Source organism: Theobroma umbraticum, unplaced genomic scaffold (assembly GCF_002168275.2).
Source record: "Theobroma umbraticum cultivar Fairchild unplaced genomic scaffold, ASM216827v3 scaffold_50.0, whole genome shotgun sequence".
NCBI classification, from domain to species: Eukaryota; Viridiplantae; Streptophyta; class Magnoliopsida; order Malvales; family Malvaceae; genus Theobroma; species Theobroma umbraticum.
In genome coordinates this window covers 5,134,852-5,153,567 of record NW_018397261.1, presented here as the reverse complement: position 1 = coordinate 5,153,567, position 18,716 = coordinate 5,134,852, and the positions used below count along the sequence as shown (strand labels likewise).

The 18,716-nt window shown below is 35.3% G+C and overlaps 2 protein-coding genes across 5 annotated transcripts; both read right to left on the bottom strand.

Moving 5' to 3' along the window:
* Positions 1-132: 132 nt before the first annotated feature.
* LOC110417457 (RNI-like superfamily protein) lies at positions 133-3,370 on the bottom strand. The gene is made up of 2 exons (XM_021429804.2): positions 1,470-3,370; positions 133-821 (listed from the first exon to the last, which is right to left on the bottom strand). Exons 1-2 carry the CDS (start codon positions 2,633-2,635, stop codon positions 554-556), a joined length of 1,434 nt encoding a protein of 477 aa, XP_021285479.1. The 5' UTR covers positions 2,636-3,370; the 3' UTR covers positions 133-553.
* Positions 3,371-5,289: 1,919 nt separating this feature from the next.
* LOC110417456 (structural maintenance of chromosomes protein 6B-like) lies at positions 5,290-18,716 on the bottom strand. 4 transcript variants are annotated; one of them, XR_002445321.2, is made up of 28 exons: positions 18,368-18,715; positions 18,144-18,249; positions 17,903-18,036; positions 17,627-17,682; positions 17,415-17,501; positions 17,013-17,333; positions 16,635-16,754; positions 16,033-16,167; positions 15,119-15,195; positions 14,955-15,030; positions 13,833-13,907; positions 13,602-13,706; positions 12,900-13,069; positions 12,715-12,817; positions 12,251-12,363; positions 10,772-10,976; positions 9,951-10,082; positions 9,728-9,842; positions 9,552-9,637; positions 9,361-9,456; positions 9,134-9,270; positions 8,941-9,043; positions 7,638-7,717; positions 7,434-7,512; positions 7,224-7,281; positions 6,897-6,994; positions 6,645-6,732; positions 5,290-5,576 (listed from the first exon to the last, which is right to left on the bottom strand). XR_002445321.2 is itself a non-coding variant. In XM_021429803.2 (28 exons), exons 1-28 carry the CDS (start codon positions 18,522-18,524, stop codon positions 5,519-5,521), a joined length of 3,177 nt encoding a protein of 1,058 aa, XP_021285478.1. In that variant the 5' UTR covers positions 18,525-18,714; the 3' UTR covers positions 5,290-5,518. The 4 variants fall into 4 exon arrangements, 1 of the variants encoding a protein (XP_021285478.1); XM_021429803.2 differs by having other exon boundaries at positions 6,645-6,739; positions 18,368-18,714; XR_002445322.2 differs by lacking the exons at positions 5,290-5,576; positions 6,645-6,732; positions 6,897-6,994; positions 7,224-7,281 and having other exon boundaries at positions 7,444-7,512; positions 7,638-8,635; positions 18,368-18,716.

Genomic DNA, 18,716 nt, shown 5'->3' with positions numbered 1-18,716 from the left:
CAAAACAATATATATATACATAATTATGTGTGGCGTTGGCAGTCGTTACTGTAACATAACTATATGATAAACTATACTTTTGAATAAATACCCGAAAGATAAAAACAATTACTTGTATAATTTTGAATGCTATTTTTCCAGACAAGCAAGAGCAGCATAAGTACCCAGAATCCTTCCTCTGATATTTTAGTACTAATATTAATTTACACAACCGTGCAGATTGCAGAACTGCGGTACATCGTCTCTAAAACAGACCCTACTGCTAAACCCTGCTAAAGAGATGCGGGAGAAAAGGTATAAAGGAAGATAAAAGGAATAAGTTAACGTAGCCTACAGAAATTCATCTACCAGGATGCTAATAAGAAGTGTTTTACATAATAAACTACACCAATATTTGGCAGTCACATGATGACCCTTTTTCTCTGCTTGCTAACCTAGTTAGTCTTAAGCAGAAAGGAAGGTGACTGAAAAATTACTATGATGTTAGAAGTACATCGTGCCTCATGTTTTACTACCATGTTTGCTAATCTTTGATGCTAGAAATTTCAGTGCCTCATGTCCTCTTGAAAAATTTACCACCTCTTTTTCCCATGCCAGTTCCTACAAGAGTTGATGCAAGCAGAGATTTGGCGTCCGGCCTCCACCTCAACTCTTTAAGAATAGAGAATAAGGTTGCAAGCGCAGGAGAGATGTCGCTTTCCTTTATGTTCTTGCAAGATACCACTATAAGGTTTTCAAGTTCATGCCAGGAAAGAATCACGGCTTCCAGACCTTCAGTTGTCAGCAATGAGCATCCTTCTAAAGATAAGAACTTTACTCGCCTGCCAAAAAGAAATGACTGTTAAGTCTTTTTATCAAAGACAATGTTGGTTATTTGAATTCTAGTTCCTAGACCAGGTGGTTGTTGTAAATAATTGATGCTCATCATAATTCTACCTAACAACATTACAAATCACACATTTCAGGCAGGAATCTAACCACGCGTCATCACACATTTCAATAACTAGTTAGCCTGCAAACTGTGAGTAAAAACAGCACACTACCTGAGGTATATGATTTAGCATGTGCAAATTAATAAAAAGGCAATTGTAAAAGTAGGGAGTGCTCATAATTGTACTTATCCAGTCCAAGCCAAACAAGCCAAATCCACATCTATTTGCACACCTGCACATTACAGTTAACGTAGTAATAGACCAATGCTAACAATCATTAGACCATCATTACACAGCTCAGCATTTGAAAATCAATGGCCAGAGACTCTCATCGTTGCAACAGAAAGTGACCTTTTTTTTTTCTTTCAGGCCACATCAACTACACAAATGGACTGCAGAAGTAGAATATAGAACTTAAATGAATCCCTGACCAACTCTACATTAGCTCCTAAAGTAAAACATCTTCCATGAAACCACAAAACAAGGGGAAAAAAGGCAAAGAACATTATAAAGAACAAAGTGAAAACAATCCAGTACCTGCAAACGCTAGCATAGCTGAACATATCATTATCAAATCCCCAGCAGTCCTGAACAACAACCTCTCTCACAGCTTCACATACTCTAAACAATGCTCTCACACTTTTCTTACTCCGCAACTGACACTTCTGTAAATGCAACCGCTCAAGAGCCAGACAAAAACCCAAATACTCATCTGGACCCGGACTCAAATCAATCCTCTTACAAGACAACAACTTCAAAGTCTTCAAATTCTCACAAAAAGACAATGCAGCCAACCATCCATCATCCATTCTATGATCAGAGATAGTCAGCTCTTCAAGCATTAAACAACATTGCCCTATCGCTTTGATCCCATCAAAACTACCTTCACATCCACTAAGCTCAAGCTTAACTAACCTCTTACACCCTTGAGCTAAAATAGTTAATCCAATATCGGAAACCAACGAACTATAAAGTCCATCAACGTTTCCAACAAGTTTCAGGATTTGCAAATTCTCACACGCCGCAATCCCGCGTAAAACATTGTCGTTACACTTGTGTAACTCCAATTCTTGCAATGTCAAACATTCTTCAGCCACAGTTAACAACCCTAACTCACTGGCGTTAATTACCACAAGTCTCCGAAGATTTGGGCAGCCATTGGCAAGTGCTTGAAGCCCTCTATCAACAACTTCAACAGGCAATAGATTTGCTTCCAAAAGCTTCCAATTTGAACAAAAATCCGAACTCGTTTGCATCTTAACCATCCGATGAGTTAACAGAATCCACGAATTTCGCGGCGAAAACAGACAGCCGTTGAGCAAATCCACGTTGGTTAAGTTCGGGAACCTGGTGATCAACCGACCTGATTCGAGAAAGTCCCAATCTAGGATCTTTAATGACCGTACGAGGCGGCCTTGGAGATTGAGCCACCGCTTGCAGACGAGGGAGTTAGGGTTTCGTTGCGAAATGGGTAGTCTTGAGAGGATTTTTAAGAGGAGTTCGTCGGGTAAAAGAAGGGTTCGGTCGATGTTGGCGAATTTGGCGATTAGGGTTTGAGATTTGGGGTCTTTTGAAGCCAAAGACTGAAGCTGCATAGCGAAAACCACATGCTTTAATGGCTTGGTGTTTTTGAGCCAAATGTCTGACCAGCTCGGTGGTCTCTTCTTCAACGGCGAATCTAGGTTTTCCTCCAAAACAGACATCGTCTTTTAACCAATGCCTTCCTCTTCTCTTCTTCTGCTCTGTTTCAGCTTCAGCCACTGGCTCTCTGACCTTTCTCCTCTTCTGCCTACTCCACAAAATTACAATCTCAATGCTCAGATTTTCTTTTCCTGTGACAATTGTACAGTTTTCTTCTCCGCGAGAAGACAGAGACGGGGATGGCGGAGTTTCCTTACTTACAGTTCAGTCTATGACTTCGATGCGGCCAACGGATTTCTTGAAGGGGTGGGGACGGGTTTTTTTGAAAATAAACAATTTATTTTTCTTCTTGTGGCGCTTTTGGTTCTCGCTTTTTGTTTTTATTGGATATTTTGAAAATTTTGTTCTTACCTACGCAGGAATAGAGAGGGTTTGGACTTTTGGAGTAACACGTAGAGAAAAGGAAAGGCAACCCATAAAAGGCTATATTTTGGGGGCTCACGCTTTCATTTGAATTTAATGGGGTAAGCTTTTCATCTTTAAATGAACTTTGCTTCGCTGGATATAAGATTGGGATTAAAAGGTGATTGGATTATTATTAGACTATTATACTTAGTATTTAATGGGGGAAAACTGTCAATGATCACAGTTAACAAAAGCGAAATCTAAGCTCCTTTTTCTTTCTTTATTGTAAAAATATTTTGCTAAATTTATCATTATAATATGCCATTTTATCATCTACTAGTTTCATCTTTATGAAATCTAAATAATTAAGAATTTTAAATCACTATCTATTTTACTATCTCTCTCTCTTGATGTAACATTAATAATTTTGCTTTTTTCTTAAAGTAATTGCATGAAAATCTAAAATAATGAATTAAATTATTAAAATGGATAAACTTTCTCCATCAAATAAATTAATAACTTTTCATACTGAATTAGATTTTATAGATCAAAGTTCATCAAATGCACATACGTGTCTGTATTATACTTTATCTTGAATTCAATATTTACTAACATGATAATGTATTTTCTTTAAGCAAAAAAAAAAAAGAAAGAAAAGGGAAAAGGAGAAAGGAGAAAGGGGTAGAGAAGAGAGGATAGTGGAAATGTAGAGAATGGGTCATGAAGAAAGCTTAGCTCATGCCATGGGGTGTCCGTTGTCCCGTCAAAATAGCCGTTGGATAGCCGTTCCAAACTTCAAAATCTCGCTTTTCGCCGGTGGGACACCAACTTCTTTCTCTGTCCAACAACAGGCTGAACACAAAGAACAACATTGTAATAAGTAATACGGTTCGGTTAATTAATGCTGATAGGCATTTGATTAAAATTTTATGTAAAGAAAAAAAATTTCATTCAATATATAGTATATGAATAAAAAAAACATTTATAAATACCATTTTAATATTTATTTATAACTCATTTAAATAAAAACGCAATTTATGTTCCTCCTCTAATCCATTTTTCAACAAATCTAGATCTTCTTGCAGTCAATTTTTTCATATTTTATTAAAAGTTAATTCTCTTAAATATACTGAAACTACTTTTTGGACAAAGCAACATGATCGACACCTTTAAAACGAAATGTGAGTCGCCTATGGAGAACTATAATATGACCCATTTCATCAAAAAAATATAAAAGGAATTTGTATGGGTCCAGCAAGGCAAGAGGTAAAGAAATTCAATAAATAAAATCAAATATAAAAATCCTCTTTACTCCTTAACAACAGTGGATAGCATATCTCTCAATTTATTTATCCTTTTTTTTAATTAGAATAACATGATAAGTCTTGAGACAAATCAGTTATGTCATATTTTAATTTCAAAGGTAATCGGTTGAAAGCGTTTTAGATAGATCTGATATTAATTCTTTGCCTCAACTTTATGTTTGCACTGTTAAAACACATATTCAACTTTCCAAAATAATCCAAAATTTCAACCGTAAAAGCTTCTTATTTTTTTCTTTTTGATGACTGACGAGGTGGGTTAACCCCGTCGGTAAAAACGACTTCTTCTGACTTGACGAGGATGGATTTCTCCATCGGGGAAAAGCCCATCAGCCGGAGCACAGCATTCTTCATTTGATTCGAGACGGTATATGAACAGATATGATTGAGAAAACAAGATTTTCAGACTCAACGGTTTCATTACTCAGAAAACTACATGAAAATTCTTTAGGTAAGAAACTTAAAAAGTACACGGGGAAGACTTGAGTAGACCGGATGTTATTGGTAAAATTTGAACATTAAAAACATTGAAAATGATGATTTCTTGATAAGCTAATCAGAAGATTAAAAATAAAAGGGTAGACAATTACTTGCTGAGAATGAAGATTTTCATGATTTTTTAACTCATCGGTAATTATTAAAAACAAAAAGAAATAAGGTATTAAAATAATTGGGTAATAACAAATAGTGAAGATCCTTACCAGAGAAACAATCGAAACGTCTTTGGGATCTGTACAAAGTTGTAAATCGGAAGTCGTACAATAGAGGAAATTAACAGAAGTCACTATACCGTCATGGAAAGACAGGTACACTGTACAGTATTCTTGGCTGGCCTTGGGAAAACGTAGGTACACTGAACAGCCGTATTCATTATCAAGTTCGTCAAAGTTATAAATTCAACTGAGCTGTCAGCCGGAGTGATCATCCACGCAAAATTTTCATAACCCGAAGGGTAACTAGAATTAAACAAAACCCAAGTAATAAATGGATTTGAGACACATAAAAACACCTCCTTTCTGTCCTTTTTCATGCGATATTCATTCAACTTCATATGTGCTAGAAATGCAAAACACAAACTTTATAAGACAAAAGGAACAAAGGGGGGATATGGAAAGTATGACTACTTAATGGAATACATAGAAAAATATGCCTAAAAAAAATAAAGCCATCTAAATAGACAGTCAGTGGGGAGCTGCCATCTGTTTTGCCTAACTGCAATCATGAACGGGGGGCTGCCATCTGCTGTTTCTTTATCCTCTCACCTTGCTTCACCATGCTGTATCAGAAGCAGCAAAATGTTTTTAAGTTAAATTTGTTCTACATAACAAACAGAGTATTCATCACTTACTTCATATTGGATTTGAACATGACACTAACAAACTTATCACAGATGACAATTCGGCGGCAGGAGAGTAATGTCTTTGCTATTACTTTTGTTATTTTTTATAGGACATCTATTATTGAGACCCTATGAATCAACTCAAACCTCTAATTCATACTAGAACCATAACAATTTGATAAAATCTTCAAACAAAGTCCATAATTATCTTGGCATTGGATCATTCCCTATCAGATGAAAAAAGAATCGTAGTCTGGCGTCATAACTCGACATCATTATGGTATTATTCATGGACAAAGTTGGGAAATTTGAATTTTCAAAATTAAGCATAATGATGTTTGAAAATTACAAACATTCAAAAAAAAGATGGTAGGAATCTAGTACCCAGCTATATGTTCTCTCCTATGCTAAGGACGAAGTTGGGAATTCAAAAAATTTTTAGAGGTAAAATGGTCCATAAAACAGTATTTCTATTCCTTAAGGTAAGGAAAGGGCCCGGAATAGACCCATTGACCAGAATGGTCACTCCCCTTCAAATTTTGAACCATACTATGGAATAAACCTCCATCCAGAATAGACCCAGAATGGAATGCTTATTCCATTCAACCAAACATGATGTAAAATGGACCAATGATAAAGCATTTCAAAGGATTGTTTTGCAATTTGCAAATTGAAATTTTACTGTATGCTATTTTACTTTAGATCAGCACCTTAAAATTACTTTAGATCAGTCCTATGCTATTTTCTCCAGTCTATAGAATGCTAACTTATAGGTTCTGAGTTTTGAGACATGGTCTATAAATTTCAAAAAATGTTGTTGGATATTGAAGATTTAATACCAAATATACTATTTCTCAACATATTTCATTGCTTTTTTAGGAAAGTCACTGTGCAGAAAGAGAGTAGGATTTGATAAAAGAAAAAGAAACATGGAAAGGTGGGAGGTCTATTAAGTACTCAGAAAGAGGAGAATTTGGACAAACATATCCAAGTACAAACAATAACCTGATATCATGAGGTGTGATAAATATCCATTGGGATCCTTGTGCCAGTGCAAACTCAACTAAAGTGTCCAAACTGATTTTTCGGCTAACTGCATCCTGGAGAAAAACATAATATAAATTTTCTCAGCCACAATTTTAAGCCTCTTGAAGGACAATCACATTTACTTAATCCCAAGATATATGGTGATGTTAAGTGACACCAAGAAAAGAAGATATGACACCCCTGCCACCCAAAAAAAAAAAAAAAACTCACCATAAACACATCAAACTCATCCATTGCTCGAAATGGGGCTTCAGTCATTTCATGAAGAGCCAGTGCAAAGCATAGCGTTGAGAAGGACCGCTCCCCTCCTGGTCAACAAATTATCAAATATAGCAGTGGAGTTACCATTAACGAATTATGAAATTGTTTAACTCATCTAACCCTTAAATTAAACGACTCAGAAGTAAAATATTCCAAATAAAGAAACAAATTTTCGGATTTAATAATAGTCATGAAGCCACTAATAGAGAATTTTATATGGCCATGGACTCGAAGTTCAAAAGCACAGTATGTAAAGCATATGGAGCAGAAGAAAACCTGAAAGTCCTCTTGTATCACGAACAATGCCACTTGATGCATCTTGAGGCATTTTAACCTGTTAAAGGGATAATGAGAATCAGGAAAATCCAATAAAATACGAAAAGTAGGAAAAACAACTTCAAACTGGCCAGGTGACCAGCACAAAGACATAAGTAGTGGATTTAAAACTTAACACTCAAAAGAACAAGTAGAATTCAGATAGCTTACCTCTACTGAAAGGGTCTTTTCTTCATAACTAACATTAATGTGTCCGCTGATACCTTTCTTTCCCAAATGGCCATTGAATCTAAATGTGAAGATTAACCAACTAGGCATTAAGGAATTGAATAGAAGCCTCCCACAACAAGAAAAGAAGAAAATAAACACTCTTAAAGAACACAGATTAAAAATTGCAAGAGGCTCGATCCATACTGCCAAGTCAACTCGCGCTTAAGAAGAGATGCATTCCGATTAAACTTTTTCCAACGCAAGTCAAGAGCTTTTTGACAAGCCTGCAATGTAAGAATGCAAAGAGCAGGAAAAAGGTAAAAAAACTACAAACAACCACCAATCATTTCTTTCAGAATTCTAAAATTAGGAGAAATAATATTATGATGAAACAATTACCAAATGCTATATAACCTACAAAACAGATGAAAAAAGTTGCACATCAAATGCTAAATTACAATTATTAACCACCCTAAAAGTTCAACCTCTAAGATCTACAAAATAACATGTCCAGCTGATAAGTGCCAATGCAGGCTATTATTGCATATCACTCACTTTATTGTCTTTATATCATACCAGTAATTATAGCTAAATCCAAACAAGACAAACAACAAATTACCATTTCTACTCAGCAGATATAATACTAATAAGGTTATACATCAAAAAGCTAAAACTGAAATGAAATCCAGATACACGCTACCCAGCTTTAAGGTACCTACTTTGACCTCACAGCAGGTTATCCAACAGTCATACCTTCCTCATCACATAAATTTTTCAAATATTTACAAATCTTTTTCATCAAAGGTTCTCTTATTTCTTGGAAAGTACTTGTTGACTTTAAAACCCTGCCCACCACCAACCACAAAAAAAAAACAGAAAAAGCTTTCCTCCTTTCCTTTTCTCTTTTCAGGTCTCTTTCCCTTTCAATGCCAAATTGTTCCTTATGTTGTAACCTTTATAATTGCAGAGAAGAAAAAGTAATGAAAGATTGGTAGCAAGACAGAATGCTCAAGAACAATTTATCTGAAGAGTTAGACCAATGAACCAGCAAAACCTTCCATGGGCAATGACAAACAGCAGCAAAAGCCAGCGCCTTGTAAAATGGCTTTCTCCAGCAAATTGTCATCTTTTCCAATAGTTTCTTATTTCCTGTTCCCCCACTCTACAGCAGGGCCAGAGAAAACAACCAGAATATCCTTGCTCTGTATGAATTTCTAAAATACCTTAGAAGGCATAAAATTGAATCAACTCTGAAAAATTTAGCTTCATAATATAAAAATTTTTGAAACAAGCAGAGCTTCAAGGAAAAACTAGCGAAGTAAAATGCTAATAATCCTCTAAAGAGAAGTGGCCATCCATGCAGTGATTTAGGAATGAACACTAACTGGAACCAAGGTACACCAACTTGAGCGCTATAAAAACTCAGTTGCAACAAGGTTGGCCACATCAATGTTATAATAGAGTCCAATGTCAAATACAAGAGCAAATCGAGCAGAGTGATGCTTACATCTAATTTTTCTCGAAAAGCTTTATACGTTTGCAGTTTCCTTAAAATCTTATGTTCTTTCTCCTGATACAACATCCTAAGATCATCAATTGATTCCGAATATCTGCAAAAAATAAAAGAGAACATAGAATTTAATTGTAGGTAGATATTTGAGTATTTTAAAGATAAAAATTAAAAATAAACCACTCGCAACTGATGGCTCTCATGCTTAAGTCTCTGATTCAGTCTGTTTAAGTGGGCACTTAGTTGCTCTGGTGTGCTTCCATCCCAACCTCCTAAAGCTTCAATTTCACTCTCAGGACAAATAACAGAAGCCTTTCTATAACTCTCCTGCAATGTTGCCAAAACATAACATGGACTACAAATCATAAAGACAATTCAAATAATTGATTGCTATGTATAGATAAGCATAAAATCAACCTTTCGACTGTTTTCAAGATCCAGATATTGTGCCTCTGCCTCCTTGATAAGAGGAAGAACCTTGTCATTCATAACACTTTCATAATGGGCCCTCAACTGAAACAGAATTTTGATTTCTGAATTCAAGTTTCTACAGAGCAATTACAGAAGTAAACAAAAAATACAAAAGTTGATGGGGAAAGAAGGTAGACCGCTTGTGCAGCATTTATTTCTTTCTCTATCTCTGTTAGCTCCTCCTCTGCTTTCTGAAAGGCTACAATCTCCCCTTTTGTTGACTCTATAATTCATATTAAGGGTATATTAAATGAAAGTAAAAACATGTGCACAATTGAACTAAATCATAAGCATAATATTATTGTAATAATACCGCCTAAATCCTCAAATGATAACTTAAGAGTTCTGGCCTTTGCTTCTGCTTCAATCATCCTCTCTCGGAGTGTTTCTAGCAATGCTTCCTTCCGCTGGATCTCCATTTTAACATTCTAAAAGACAATTCACATGAGGAAGATATCATTTGAAAAAGGTTATTAAGTTAATCAAATTATTAAACTAGAAAAACAAAGTATACCCTAGACAATCATGGAACAAACCGAAATTTCTTGAAGAAGTTCATTAGTAGTTGACTCAGGTGACACACCAGCTTCAGCAACAAGTAAATTCTGCACATCCCGCAGTTTCATGCTCTTTGCCGTCAAATCACGCTCTACATCCAAGCGCCTTCTCTACAGAACACAAAAGGAATGAAGCATCCAACAAATTAACATAGTAGCACATATGGACCCAAAAGAGAAAGAGACAACAAAGAAGAAAATCAAAGGTATCACTAGGGGAGAGATGGAGTCAATTTTTGCCATTAGTAATAATTGCACCCACAAGCCTATGCACAAATTGAGGCACACACTTGATTTGAGTAAACAACAAGACAGATTTACTTTTCAAGACAGGAAACATAGTGTAAAAAAGTGGAGAAACCCTGAAAAAACAACACTGAGGGTTTTTATCTATCAGATCTAATGGATATAACATTGTGCAAACCATATAAAGATAATAGACATAAATCCTCCAAATGCTACTTACATTTCTCAAATTACATGAAATTGAATAACAGTGTAACTTTGAAGAATTAAATATATCAACAACATCATCAAGAAGCCAAAAAGCCTGGAACTCCATTTGGCCTCAAGGGGACAAATGAATGAGACAAGTACCATAACACAAGTCAGGCTCATGTAAAAGTTCTTCTACATAGATAATAATGAAAGGAAAAGCTAAGGTACCACAATGTCAGACTAGTACTAAGCTCCAAAAAAAAACAAAAATGAGAAGAAAGGGACAGAGAGGACAAAAACAAAAGAAAGAAGAAAGTAGAACAAGAAAAGGCTGCACCCTAATTTTAGCACACTATTGTTACCTTCACATTATGTAGCCTGCTGTCAAAATCCCAAAGCTTTTTCTCTAACTCCCTCTTCCTATTCTTGCACTGTTTAATTTCTACATCAACACTTGATGCATGTTTTTCAAACTCCTTAATTTGATCATCAAAAGAACCACAAAGGCGACCAATTCTAAGCTTTTTATTTGAGGGAAGAATTGTCTGGACTGAACCACGTGAAAACCTGAGAAGTCAGTAATAAATCCAACTCAGAGACTGAAAATCCAAGTTTTGCTGGTAAGGAAATATAACATAAGAACGCATCCAATTTACAATAACCAAAAGCACCACAAGCACAAGCATGCCTGTGCAAACCAGTCAAAAATAACAAAGGTTAAATTGACATAACTCAAAGGTCAAATCATTTTCATTTTTCTGCCCATTGCGAGACTAGATTTCATAAAACACCCAAAATGGTTGATTCAACCACCTGAATATTGGAACACTGAAATAACTTAACATTAAATATTTCCATTTGCCGTTTAAAAACATGGAAACACAATATCTATTGTAGACCATCAGCCTTTATATTCAAATTAGTGTTTATCCATAGAGACTATTATCCTAGGGCGTAAATCGCTAAAAACCCTGATCTTCATTTGTTTGCATAAAACATGGTAAGGATCAGTCGAAAAAATTGCATGACTAGTAAGAAGTATCCTCTTCCACCCATTCCTAAAACCTCATGAAAAAATACTATACAATTTCCTCATAAGATTTCTTCTTCTTCTTCTTCTTCGCTTCTGTCTATTCCTTTTTCTTGGCTGCAAAATATTAGAAGACCCCATAGAACAATTAGTAGAACCTAAAAAACTTCAAACAAAGAATCATCCATTCTTTAAAACCCATTGGCCTTATGCACCATTCTTACACATCAATTTATTGGGTCATATTAAAAACCGTCACTCCTAAGCATTATTTTTGACATTTAGACATCAAGGAAAAAGAAGCCCGTACTTCCTGGCTGTCAATGTCAGTAATCATGCCCACACTTGGTCATTCCTGCAATCGTTTGTTACAGATTGATACAGGAAACTAGATTCCAATTGGAATTTGGATTATAAATTTTTGAATTCCAAGTCTTTCAATTAAAATTTATGAATTTGAAATACATTTTAGGGATAAATCTAAGATTTGAATTCAGGATTTAGAATAATTTTATTACACTTTGAGAAAGGAGCAAATTTTCTTTAGGCAGAATTTGACAAAACATCAGCATCACAAAGTAATTTGAAATCTTAGATTTGGGCCCTTTAGAATTGGTAGTAGATTTGGCCCAAACTCAAATTCTGCTACTTTAAATCTTTCCAAACAATATATTTATATTTAAAATCCAAATTCAATTCCCACTCACCTAAATAATGGTTCCCAAAAGGACCAATAATAAACAGTAAGAGTAAATGAAAAAGATAATGCATAAGGACATGAAAGGAGAGATAAAATTAATTCTTGACTTACATTCTAAACCCATCTAAGGTGAAAACCTCCATCAAATTCGGTATTCTTTGGTCAAATGCAACTGCTCTTCCAATGTTGTAATCTTTAACAAGAACTTGCCTCTCAGCTTTAACCTGAAAATATATAGAAAGTTATTTCAAGACATTGATGGGCAACAATGGCTCCTTAGAACAAGTATGCAAAAGAAGAACCAAGCCCATGCCCCCGCACCCGAGCATTTGGCTCATTGGTTGGTACATGATCCCCTACCTAAAAAGCAAGGTTCGAATTCCCCTTCCCCCAATTAAAAAAAATAAAAAACCAAGCCCATGCGCCCTGCCAAACTGTCCAACCCACCCCACTGGAAATAAAAAAATGGAAAATTCTAAAAGAAAGAATAGAAATTACCAGAGTATTGTTAAAAAGGAAGAATATGTACAATAGCAGATTTAGATTAGAAAATTATTATGAGAATGTAAAATTACCGTATCTACCAGAACATTAAAAACAGTAGGATTATCAGAACGTAAAACAGATAGAGTAGTTGGGTGCTTGGTCTGGGGAAGCGAGTGATTTGGTATATTCAACCTACAACAAAAGCAAGAGCAAATATCAAGAGAGAACTATATTCAAACATCAGTGCTATAAATTAGAATTCTCATCCTTTCACCTTGGTCTTGAAAACTCATGTATGACAATAGGAAAGTAGTTATATCTTGCCCCCTTTGCACATGTTCTCAAAGCAGAAGCATCCTTAGAATTTGTCACAATGAAAGCATTGAGCAACTTCCCAATGGCTTGTTCAACAGCAGGAGCCCATGTATCACCATTGACCAATGTCTGCAGTGCATAATCATAAAACGAACAACAGTTGCCAAACAGTTCTCCAGAATTTTTCATTGATACAGAGAGAGGACACATATTTGTGCTTATCACAAACCCAAAAAAAGGATAACTCAAAAAAAAAAAAAACCCCTCCAAATTCAGAAAAGACAGGATCCAGATTCAAATCAACAAGCGTTTCTAAGTGACTTTTTCAACAAGAATCCCTCAACTCAATTTATCCTAATATTGCTTCAAAACAGTATAACATGTTATGTCATTCCCACAAGCAATTGTTCTTTCAGATTAAATGTGCCCCAACTTGCCCACACCATTTCCATGGCAAAAGAAAAGTTCAAACAATGTAAAGATATTTACAAAGAACATCCAATTGGATATCTTTGAGATTGGAAAGCTTAAAAAGTTCCAGCATTCTACATCCAACCCCAAATGAACAAGCAGATATTATATAAAGCTCTAGTTTTATAGTTCATTGGCACAGGAACCAAACAACTAGAGCACAAAATTTTCTGTAGCTATTTTCCGTTACCACATGGGCTCCTATTGGACCAATAGGTGGCATTGTAAATTTGTGATGATGCCTCTCAATTTCACGTAGAAGACGAAGCACCCCATCTCCCCCAAAAGCTGTAACCTGTCAAAAAAACATGGAAGAAAATCACAAGTTCAGAGGCACCCATAAAATGTGCAGTGAGAAAACAAGACATTCATCATCACTACGTTTATCAAAGACCAATAAAGAGAAAAGAGTTGCACAGACCCTGTTGGTTTGATGCAGCTGAAGCTCACGAATTTGACAATCGATCTCACGCTGCTTCTTTTCATAGTCTTTAATCTATAGAAGAGAGAAAACCAGATCAATGATGTGAGTGTAAGGAAAGGATCTCTAGAGGCTAATTGAGATAAACAAATTTTGAATTTTCAAGAACTTAATCTGCACATAAATACACTAAAAGCAGTTTGCATATGGGGAAACTAACTCCTCCAAACAATTGAACACATGACAAGGATAAGAAATCACTTCAGTCAAAATCAATCATATCTAGAATATTTCCTAAGCAATAGATTAACTTCTGAATATTCCATAACTTTTACTTGGCATGAGATAATGCCGAACCTTTATATGTTACATGATCTTTTATCCTCTAAAACCTTTACCATTTAAACACACTATAAAAGGTTTATACTTAGCAGACATCTAGCTATCAAACATAACATGAGCATATATCACCACGAAAGAAAACTCCATTTTATAAGTCATTTAGTCATTTCACTTGTGCAACATAAGAGCACTACCATGTCAACTCCAACAGGCCATTAAGTAAAAGCACAAGCTGAACTGTCCCAACATCAGACTTCTAAGAGCTACAAAAACATGATAAACTTCTATGTTGACTGTAAAGAAAGTGAGGGAGGGAAGTAACTATGAAAACATGATAAACTTCTATATTGACTGTAAAGAAAGGGAGGGAAGGGAGTAACCCCAAAAAAAATTTGCAGTTATTGCCTGATTGTGAATTTCAGCTACACTGCATTGCTGGGAAGAGCAGTAATGAATTTGAGCTACAGTAACATTGCTCGAAAGAACAATAACAAAGATGGCTTAAAAATGCCAACTGCATGCCCTTCCTTGGAAAATAAGAATAGAGGTAGTGTGAAATCAAATGAAGGAAACAAAGATGAAAGAAAAAGATCAAGCATACATTTTGATATTTGAAAACAGCAGCATACTCCTCTTCTAGGGTTATATTATATAATCATATATCAATTGCAAGAAAACCATTTAAAGAGAAATATGCAACCCAAAGAGTATCACAAAGTCAAAATGGAAAAGCAAATTCTCATCAATATGCACGTTAATAATCTCTAGCATTCCCTATACCTCATCATTAATCGTCTTCATTACATCTGCTTCTGTTGAAGCATGTTCTGACAAAGTATTTTCCTCATCCTTTAAACTGAAATATGATGATATTTTAAAGGTCAAAACAGATCTAGAATAACAACGGGAACAGGAGCGTAAGGAATAACAAAATAATGAATAACCTAGAGAGTATTGATTTGACATGATCAACTGAATATTCAAGTTCTTTAATCTGTTCCTCTATTTCTGATTCTTCAGCCTGCAGATCAACAAAATTAAAAGGTAAATCCTCTATTTCAATGATGTATACCAAAATTAAACAATCCACTCACCAGCCACTCTAGATGACCAGACCAAACTGCTTGTCAAACAACTAATAGATAAGGAAAATCGAACAAAATAAGGACTCAAACAACAGAAGCAACAAGGTATAGCCATTTTCAATTGGATGGGAAAAGGTTATCAGCAATAGACCGGGGACAACCCCAGTGTAAGAATATGATGAAATAGTATGTCAAGAAGCAATGAGAACAACAGCTTCAATATATCAAGAAGCAATGAGAAGAAAAGCTTTAATATAAGAACAAAAGCTTGGAAAGCATTAAATACCATACTTTTTGTGCTACCAATGACAAAGAGATTACCATGAATAAGAACCACCAAAGATTTCTTATACAATCATGAAATAAGGTCAAAGTTGAAAACATGGCATCAGATATAAAATTTTTTTTTTGAAAGATATAAAATAACTGCCCTTTGGCTTTATATATTGCAAGGCTAAGCCCTGCCAGGGTCCAGTCTAGATATAAAAATGACCTTATTCATCTTCTACTTATATACATAAAAACGGACATCCTTTTTCTTGCTGAAGGAAATGGTACAAGGGATCTTGTACTTAAGCACGGAATAAAAATATCCTTCACAGCATACCAAATTCAAAAATGAAGAAAGAACACATAATACATAAATATTATGAGAGCAAAAGCAAAATTCTATACATAATTATTAAAAAGAGTGTTCCTCACCACTACAAACAGTCAAAAATAAATAGACTAGTCACATAGAAGAAAAAATATTAGCACAAGGCAAAAAAGACCTGTGTATTTCTAAAATGTTTCTCCTGAATATCACGGGCTTGTTCTTTAAGCACCCTAACATTATTCAGCATCTTCTGAATTTGCTTAGTGCTGCGGCCATGCTCTTCTTCTAGCTCAAGCTTCTCTTTTGTTGCCTAAGATGAACAAAAGATGTAAATTCAGGAAAAAAAAACAAAACAAAACCAAACCGTACAAGAAATATAAATACTATGACCAGATGAATGATATCACAACATATGATCATAAAAGCTTATACAGATATTATAAGATACGATGACAGATTCATGAACGGCCAAGAAATAATAAGGAAAGAGTTCTTTAAGAAAACTAAAACTTCAGCTTGCCTATTTAAATTCAAACATGACTAAACCAATTATAATGGAGACTTGTTCAATATCCACCTTCAGCTAGTTACATCAGAGAGATAAAAGTAAAAAAACCTGATACATGGTACTTACCTAGTTACAGTAATAACAAGCCTAGCAACAAATAAAAGATAATGCAAGTAAAGGAAAAAGTACTTTGAATGGCTAACAACATAAAAGAATGATCTGTCTTTTGACAAAAAAAGGAGCAAAAAGATAGGAAACCATTAATGTACCACACAAAAAGCATCCCACAATTCATCTTTTCTTCTCCTCACTACAGATGTCTTTTCCACCAAACATGCAACTTGATCTTTCTTCTTTGAGAAGTGTTCCTGAAACTTCTCCAAGTTATGCTGCAAAATAATCAAAATTTTTCAAGGTCAATAAACAAGATCTAAATTTTTAGTAGACTTCCTAAAAGAAAATAATAGATAATCGAGGACAATAAGCCTTCATTATCGTGACTCAGGCAGACATTATCAGCCTAACCAACCAACAATAAATGCAAAGCTGTCCTTTTACTTCGTATTTAAAGATTTCACACTGACATTTAAAAAAGAACAACTCAGACGAGTTGTTATGACATGTTTTAGGTAAGACATATCACTCACCAATATTGAATCTATTTTAGCTTGGCAAGTGGGTATGCGGTCTTTCAGCTTTTCAATCTTAGCTCCTTGCTCCTGCAACTGCCTGTCCACATCACACACCCATGACCAGGCGAGCTTTTTTTTTAACTGTTGCACCTCCCGCGATATCTCTTCTACACGCTCCATGTTTTTAATCTTTTCTTGCAGCTCACTGAGTTCAAGCTGAATGGGTCTTATCAAAGTCTCCAGCTCATCAACAAGAGCATATGCATCCTTCAATTGTTTGATGATTGTTTGTAAAAGTTCATCAACTTGTTGAAGAAGCGTAGCCTTAAAAAAGAACTGAGTAATAAAAAGCGTCAGCATGACGCTCAAAAGATTATTTTCAGAATAAAAAGTTGCAAGTAAGTTAATAAACATTACCTTGAATTTATCTTTGTCATTCCCAGAATGCAAAAACTCCCTGCTTTTGTCTTGACTCATAATAACACATGGATTCTCAACATCAATCTACAGGAGGTCGAGTGCAAAATTTCAAAATATGAGTGTATTTGAGCTCACAGGAAAGTATAATTTAGCCCGGTAAGAATCACCAGTAAGAAAGTTAAAGCATACTTGTTAGGCCAAACACTCACATTGAAATGTTCAACCAGCTCACGAAGATCCTCCTTTCGACTAGCAACTTTTTTACCTGTACAATGCCTCAGAAGTAAAACAAGATCAAGCAAATACAATCACCTCTTGCTTCAATCATTTAGCCCCACATGTGCAACCAAAACAAGAACAAATAACATGAGACGAAATAAACGAAACTCATGACCATCTTGTATACTCCAACACATACACAAGTAGACAACATTTGACAAAAATCTTGGGTCAACAAATTATTAACACAAGGAAATGATTCAAACCTTGACGATCCTTCATAACAGTGGAGCTTGTCGAGTCAGAAATCCTGCGTTCAATCATTATGTAATCACCGTATATTTCTGGCCGAAAGGCATCCACTCCTTCATTTTTAATTTCCACTTGAACAATAGCATAACTGAGAATTAAAAAATATAACAGATATATCAATAGATTATCCATGATTTTTCAAAAAAAAAAACTAAACTAATAAAAAATTGAAAAACAAAAAACTAAAACAGAAACCTGCAACCAGTTTTTATAAATTCTTTCAACTTAGACGCCCTTTGAGTATCTTTAGCACGGCAGCCAAACGCAATACATAAAGCGGTCAGTATCGCACTCTTACCGCCTACGGACAGAGAAAACCAAAGGGCATGTCGTTCACGTTACAATTTTTTTCAAAAACCAAAAAAAAATAATCATTTTCTACGAAAGTAACGGACATAAAAAAAGAGAGAAAGACGAACTTCCATTTTGACCGGTGATGAAATTAACCCCCTCGCAGAGTTCGATTTCGAGACTACTATGGCACATGAAGTTTTCTAACCGGATCCTCTTGATGGTACCCGCCCCGGATCTTTGTCCGCCGTAGATTTGATCGGGTAATACCCTAGAATAACTCATGATTGTATCCTAGGGTTCCCGATCGTGAGAACCCTAGAATTTTGAGACGAGATAGGACAAGAAACGGCAAATTAGAGCGGTGAAAACTGAGAGGAAAGAAGTGACAGTACCGGCAGCCGTGAGTAGGGAGTGTTTAAGGCGGGAACGAGGAATGGTAGTGTGTACCCGGGTCTACTTCACACCAAAGACGAC